The 7820-nt window shown below is 35.1% G+C and overlaps 1 protein-coding gene across 1 annotated transcript in view; it reads left to right on the forward strand.

Moving 5' to 3' along the window:
- Positions 1–3369, forward strand: part of LOC131159730 (uncharacterized) — a 28463-nt gene extending 25094 nt beyond the window's left edge. The window contains exons 6-8 of the mRNA XM_058114869.1: positions 2181–2273; positions 2353–2559; positions 2749–3369. Coding sequence (XP_057970852.1) covers positions 2181–2273; positions 2353–2559; positions 2749–3012 — 564 coding nt within the window. The 3' untranslated portion in view covers positions 3013–3369. The remainder of the gene's footprint in view (positions 1–2180; positions 2274–2352; positions 2560–2748) is intronic.
- Positions 3370–7820: the final 4451 nt, after the last annotated feature.

A 7820-nucleotide genomic window follows, 5' to 3' on the forward strand; every position in this document is an offset into this window, starting at 1 on the left:
AAGGCAATATGATTCCTCGGTCACTTTGATGTTTCCTAGTGTTAGGATGATAATTACATAAAAACCTATTTAGGGGAGGTTGAGTGTTCATCAGTCATTGTAAAACTCGCTAGCTATTGTCAACGTGTTTAGCCTACGTGCCTCCCTCGTTAAACACACATTGTCAACGGAGGTGTTATTAATGAATTGTGTAGATTCAATGTTTACTGCTAGCTTGCCACTGCTTTCATGATTGCTTATTGTTTTCATTGCCATTTGATTGAATGCTAATGAAAGTGTTTCATGGATGAATGTTGGTAAACGATAGGCTGGTTAGTTAAGCAAGAGTGCTTTAGCTAGTGCCGCACAGCCCTTTCACAAAGGTGTGAAAATAGTCGGCCCGTGACACTTGGAATCTGAGCAAAGGTTCAATTGCTACAGGAATTCAGTTACCTTCGTTGTGTGATTTGGATAGCTTTGGTAAGTGACCATGACACCAAACAATGCTGAGAGGTTCACAACTGCATTACCTCTGTGGTGTTTCTTCAGCTACATTACCACCATTTTTTTCAACCATCTTCATAATACTAAGACCCAATACCACCTTCACCAGTTCACAACTGCAATCATGACTAGCTGCATTGACACCATGCCTACTTCTGTTTTAACGATATGTGGTAAAGATGCTGGTTTTTACATGGCAAACTTTTGAATGTGCATTCTAGTTTTCTTTTCAGAAAAGGAAGATAAGACAAAAGCAAACAAAAAAATTGGCTTTGGGATTTTTTGTACCAACCAAATGTTTTTTGGTTTTGGGAAATTCTAGACCAAGCCAAAACAACACATGCCAAAGATAAAAACTTTAAAACTATGGTCATTATATATATATATATATATATATATATATATATATATGTATGTATATATATATATATATATGTATGTATATAATTTGGGAGAAAATAGCTGACCACACCTATTGGGACTTAAGGCTTGGTTTTGTTGTTGTATAATTTGGAAGAAAAATGAGAAAAGTGCGGGGAGATGATATAGACAGAGTCTAAAACTGAAACATACTGAGAAAACTCTTGGTTTGGTTTTTTTCAGTTTTGCTTTGACCCATAACTTACAGTCTTCCCTCACCCTGAACTGAAGGAACCCCATACTTATCACCATCTTGTGGTGTAATTTGTTGTCGTCAATTATGTTTCCTTATTCTAATCCTTTTATAATTATTAAATCTATGTATTTCATAAGGTTTAATGAATGATAAATGATTATGAAATTTTAAAAGATTTCCTTGCAGTTCATATGTCCGAGAAAATTTAACCTTAGTTTCAGTTACTAGCATGTGTTGAAAATTAGAAGACCCTGGTCTGTTAATCTATTCTCCCATGGTTTTAAAATTCTATTACCCTTTGATGGCTAGTTCCATCTCTAGAGTGATGGATGTTTACCGCTCTGTGGTTGGGGAGAAGTGGAGAAAAGAAATGGATTTATCATCACTTTTCTTGTTTGGTTGACAGAGTGGAGAGAAGAGAAAAGAAATGGAAGCAGTGGAGAGGGAAAGAAAAAAAAAAGGGGAGAGGGGGCAATTTTTTCAATTTTGGGAAGAAATGGACAGAAACTGCTCCAAAAGACGAACACAAACAATTCTAAAAAGTGGTCCGTAGGGGTATTGTTGCAAATATCTGTTGGCTTAATTTTCTTTTTCTAGGTTTTTGTCTGCTCTTTCCCATTTAACCAAATAGAATTTGCATCTCCTCTCCTATATAAGTTTCTTTTCCTCAAGTGAATTTGGAGTTTAGAGCATTTTATTTGACTCAAAGATGTTTTGATTTTCCAATAATTTATGGATTTCATCATAGCATAGCACGTGCAGGGTTTGAATCTATCCCTAGCCTAAGGTTACAAGAATCTCTAAACCTTGTTCCCTACAGCATGTCCAATGCTGCAACCTATAGCATTAATGGAACATCAAGTATGAATATATCAAAGAGAAAATGATTGTTAACTAAACTATTTCCATGCAATAAAAGGAGAACTTTGACTTTGGCCTTGATAAAATGAAGACAATTTGTCTTAATAACATAGGTGTTCTAATAAGATAATTGTCCCTTTTTATTCTAGGCAACAGGCAAAAATAATAATTATGCATGGTTTCTCAAGCTGATTTTCTTTGTATTGCAATGTCCTTGTAGTTCTTGGATTGTCCTGCCCGAACCTGTTGGCTTGCTTTAAAAGGGGCTGTTCGCTCAACTACATTTTTGTCTGCTTTTGTTGGGATCTTTCAGGTAGTTGTTTGCTTAAGTCATTCCTGTTGTCCTCTAAGATTCTGCATGATAGTTACTAACTATTCTTGGATAATGCAAGGGGGTTATATGTTTGCATAGAAAAGTGGCGTTGAAAGACCACAAGCTCATATATTGGCTGGCAGGTGGAATTTCTGCCCTATCTGTACTATTGGAGAAGAAAGGTAGACGCAGTGAACTTGCTTTATATGTTCTTCCTCGAGCTGGCGATTCTTTGTGGTATATATTGGTGAATCGTCATCTGCTTCCAGACATCAAGAATGCTGAGGTATAAAGTTTTGATCATCTTACTGTGTTGAATCCATTCCTCCATTGGATCTGGAAGCATCCATCTTAACACCTAGTCTGTGGAAAGTAGTGGCATCCATCTTATTTTCCCTGCTGGCTTGCTCAGCTTAATGAGTATTTTGAGTGCATGATCCAGAGAGCAACTTATAGCCTTTGTGGACTCTCACAGGTGGCTCTTTTCTGTGCGTGTATGGGAGGAATCATGTACTACCTAGAACATGAGCCAGACACCATGGCCCCATTGCTCAGGGGTCTGATCCGTCGCTTCCTCGCCAGCAGAATTAGCAATCCGGGCCCATCATCAAATCATACCGCTTCGTGTGCATTACTTCAGGCCATTGATGCAATGAAGAAACCAAAATTGCAAGAGAACCCAGACTCCCAAGCTTTGGCCTCTGAGAAGTATGATCTTGAATCCATACCTGGACTCTGAAACACATTCCTGATAGCACACGGCATAGTTAGAAGAGTACAAGGCCGCCAATATTTCAAATTCATTCCTTTTCATATTTTTGTTATTAGGGCAGTGAAGTTTGCCCTATTTATTGAATATATGGAGAATCAATGTTAGTTCCATTTCTTAGACAGTCTTGAGGATTTGGGAGGAATGTGATTTGCAAGGTCTTGAGAATTGAGATTATTTTTAATGCCTATAGATTCTATATTTCTATTGATGCTGTGTTTTATGGAGCAAATAAAAAGGTGGAATTACTACAGCTTTCTGCATTTGGGAGGTTTCTCATGTAATAAAAGAAAACATATATTTTTAATAGATATGAAATTTGTTCAATCATTTAGTAATTTTTTCATTTGCTCTTTTATGTTGTGCACCAATTTTGTGCTTCATGGCTATTGCAATTGTTTTATTGTTTTTTGGCCCCTTCCCCCTTTTTGTGTATGTTACAAGAAATTACAGAAACTATTTTGGTGACTATGAGCATTTCTTTTCTAACATTTGATAATATATTAATATCGACCCCTTTGACCAAGGTCTGGTGGCACTATTAGTCTATTACTTGCCTATCCATTTTGTTGATAGCCAAATTTGGTGAAAAAAATGTTTTGGTGTCAATAATATTATAACATAAGAGGCCAAATATGCAGCAAACTGTAATTTAAATTGATGACCTTCCCTAAAATTGTTACCCAGCTGCACATCAAGGTTGTACTTTTTACTATCCCATGCATAGCTTTCTTACCATTTATATGTACTTTTTACTATCCCATGCATAGCTTTCTTACCATTTATATGTCTCTACCGTAGTTGCACTTTTTGCATCTGGCATTGCTTCCAAGTTGAAGGGGTTCGTCACGGGAATTCTTACTGGAATCCCCCCTGCTTGAATTTATACAACCCACAATCGACTGATTCTTGACATTTTGTAGTTTTTTTATTTTTAGAATGAAACAATTGAGCATTTGTTTGGAACATTGTGAATGTGCTGGTGTTGCCTGTTTTGCATTGTTACCTCTTAGGACTTCATGTCTTTTGAACCAGTGTTTTGTGCAATGGTTACTTGCTTTGATCCCTCCTAAAAAGTTTGGCTTCTCACACTTGGATCACATTTTCCTTCTTGTTATATTTTTCCTTTGGCACATATGGAAGTATAGTAATTCTTCTTGTTTTGAAGCAACACCTTACCCTATTCCTGTCACTGAAAAAATCAAACTCTATATCGCTCAAGTAAGGATAGAATTTATCCATCACAAATTAACAATCATCTTCTCATATTCTTGGTAGTGAGTTGTTTCAACGCCACCACTTTCAAAGTGAGGACATTAGTTTGTGCATTTTGTTTAAGGGTAGAGTACCACCGAGGGTTGGCATGGCTGTGCCTGTCCAAGGATGTCTTTGGATAATAAATTGTATGGCAATTTTCTACTCATCGTGTCAATATTTCCCACACTTGTGTTCACCAATGTCATGTTCTGTTACCGCAACTTCGTCATATTGTTAATGCAAGTATAGATTTCTCTAGTTGCTGAGGTTCAATTTTTATGCTCACCAATGTCAACTTTTGTTACCACAAACTTCATCATATAGCTTATACTAGTATCAATTTCTCTAGCTGCTAATGTTCAATTTTGGCCATGTTCAATGCTATGCAGGCTGCCCTCTGAGAATCCAAAATCCTTTCTCTAGGACTTCAAGAAATGTAGGATGGGTTAGTTCTACCGCTATGATATGGCTTCAAGTGGTAACTAGTGGGCTCTCTGTGATGCTTCTCAAGAGGTGCATATTTGAATTTACCAGATCTACATTTATGAAACTTTATATTTCCTTTCTGATGTATTTCTGTTAACTATTTTGTTCTACCTATGTTCTATGCTGCTGCATAAAACTTTGCTCACCCACACGAACACATAAAATGAAAGTTTATGTTGTTCGGTTCCATCAAGAAGCATTTTTCCTTGCTTCCTTGCTCTTGATTAATTGGTCAAGCTTTTCCATGACTTGCCTGCTAATGATCTGATTCTTAATTAAACAGGCCAACTGAAAACTAGTAATGATTTGGGACAAACGAAATTGGAATCTACATTTATTGCTAGGCAAGATCCCTTACAACTTGGGCCATTTTCTTGTGCTCTCTTTTGTTCAATTAGAGTTCATACTTTAAGGTTCCTTCTCACAGGCTCACAGCAAGACTCCATTCATCTCTTACTTCTTCAACCTATATATTTATGTTTGCATGTTTTCCATTTTTTTCCCCTGACGACTCTCTGCATCGATGTGTATAATCTTCAGTCAAAAGATGCAGCTCGAAATACCCCAATCTGCAACTGCAAATGGGAACACACAGTAGGCTTCAAGAATAACAGATACCAATTCGTTGACTCATGATCCTGGCTCAATGTCTTCTCATAAACTAATGGAAAAATACGTAGATAAATAAAAAAAATTTCGTAGGTGATAAACTAATCCAATGAATTTATAAACTTAATCTCTCAAAGTTTCAAACACCTCCACTCAATTAAAAATTACATCTTGGTCAGCAACCATCTAAACAAATGCCATCAAGATAACAATAACTAAAAACAAAAAAACAAAAAACAAAAAAATAAAAAATAGAAAAACCAAAAAAAACAAAAAACAAAAACAAGAAGGCTTCATGTCTTCCAGAATTCTAACATGTTCTATTCTTCTGCATATAGATCAATCCATTCTACTGGAGTTGCAGAAGAAAAGACAATTCATATCCCCAACTTCAGTGGTCTAATTTATGTAAAAATCAATAGAGAAAATGCTGTAGAACAAAAGATGCTTCAAGGCACGTTGCAACGTCGTTTTCTTTAAAACATTATTTGCTCTCACCAGATCGGTGTGTATTGAGTCAGCAAATATGTTTTCAGGATACAATGAAACCCATAATATAATCTGATATCTATTTGCGTTATATACAAATGAAAAACTGATCACAAACACCCTTAGAAGAATATGAACAAATTTCCAGAGTTCAGTTTCTGCAGAAAACAGAATCCAAAATTGAAGAAGATATAATTTGTGAAAACCTTATGAGAGAAAGAGAAGGAGAGAATGATTGAATATTTCTGTAGGATTCTCGGAATTAATTATGTCTTTAAATAGACAGAATTATGCCTATTTCCAATAGTTACAAATGTGGTTATTTGAATAAACAGTTACATCTGTTCAAATTTAAACAATTAGTTAAATAACTATTTTATTAACTACCACTTGGCAGATTAAAATTTGACCGTTAGATTATTTATATGGTTTAGATCGCACCACTTGATCTTATAAAAAATATAAAATTAATTTTAAACCAGATTGAACAGATTGTTTGACATTGAATTGCAAATGTGACCTTTGTATATATAATCATCTTGTTCCCATTTTAGCCTTGCACGTCCTTGATCCAAAGTCTCGTTCTCATTCACAGTAGGTTTGGGGGTGGTTAGAACATACACCACTTTGAGACCCGCAAGAAGAAAGTGCATCTTTTTCTACCAACGCAGAAAATTGCTTCCATCAAATAGTTTTAGTTTGACAAAATCCGCAGCGAATTCCCTCAAGGTTGAAGAACCAGCCATTTTGTAAATAACGTTTTAAGATTGTAAAAATCAATAAAGAAAATGTTGTATAACAGAAAACGTTTCAAGGCACATTACAATGTTATTTTCCTTAAAACATTATTTGCCCCCACCAGATCGGTATGTATTGAGTCAGCAAATACATTTGCAGGATACAATGAAACTCATAATATAATCTGATATCAGTCTGCATTATATACAAACGAACAATGATCACAAACGTCCTTAGAAGAATCTGAACAAAAAAACTGATCACAAACACCCTTAAAAGAATCTGAACAAATTTTTGAAAATCCGTGTCTGCAGAAAACAGAACCCAGAATTGAAGAAGATATAATTTGTGAAAACCTTATGAGAGAAAGAGAATGAGAGAATGATTGAATATTTATGTAGGATTCCTGGAGTTAATTATGTCTTTAAATAGACAGAATTATACCTATTTCCAATCATTATAAAGGTGGTTATTTGAATAAATAGTTACATTTGTTCAAATTAAAACAATCAGTTAAATAACTTTTTTAATAACTACCACTTGCCAGATTGAAATCTGACCATTAGATTATTAATACGATTCAGATAGCACCACTTGATCTTATAAAAAAAAATATAAGATTAATTTTAAGACAGATCGAACAAATTGTCTGACATTGAATTGCAAATGTGGCCTTTGTATATATAATCATCTTGTTCCCATTTTAGCCTTGCACGTCTTTGAGCCAAAGTCTCATTCTCATTCATAGCAAGTTTGGGGGTGGTCAGAACATACACCACTTTGAGACCCACAAGAAGAAAGTGCATCTTTTTCTGCCAGCGCCTAAAATTACTTCGATCAAATCGTTCAAGTTTGACAAAATTAACTGTGAATTCCCTCAAGGTTGAAGAACCGGCCATTTTGTAAATAACGTTTTAAGATTGTAAAAATCAATTGAGAAAATGCTGTAGAATAGAAAACGCTTCAAGGCACGTTATAATGTCGTTTTTCTTAAAATGTTATTTTTCCCCACCAAATCGGTGTGTATTGAGTCGACAAATACATTTTCAGGATACAATGAAGCCCATAATATAATCTGATATCAGTTTGCATTATATACAAACGAAAAACTGATCACAAACATCCTTAGAAGAATCTGAACAAAAAAACCGATCACAAATACCCTTAGAAGAATTTGAACAAATTTCTGGAATTGTGTT

The sequence above is a fragment of the Malania oleifera genome, chromosome 7 (genome assembly GCF_029873635.1).
Source record: "Malania oleifera isolate guangnan ecotype guangnan chromosome 7, ASM2987363v1, whole genome shotgun sequence".
Classification (NCBI taxonomy): domain Eukaryota; kingdom Viridiplantae; phylum Streptophyta; class Magnoliopsida; order Santalales; family Ximeniaceae; genus Malania; species Malania oleifera.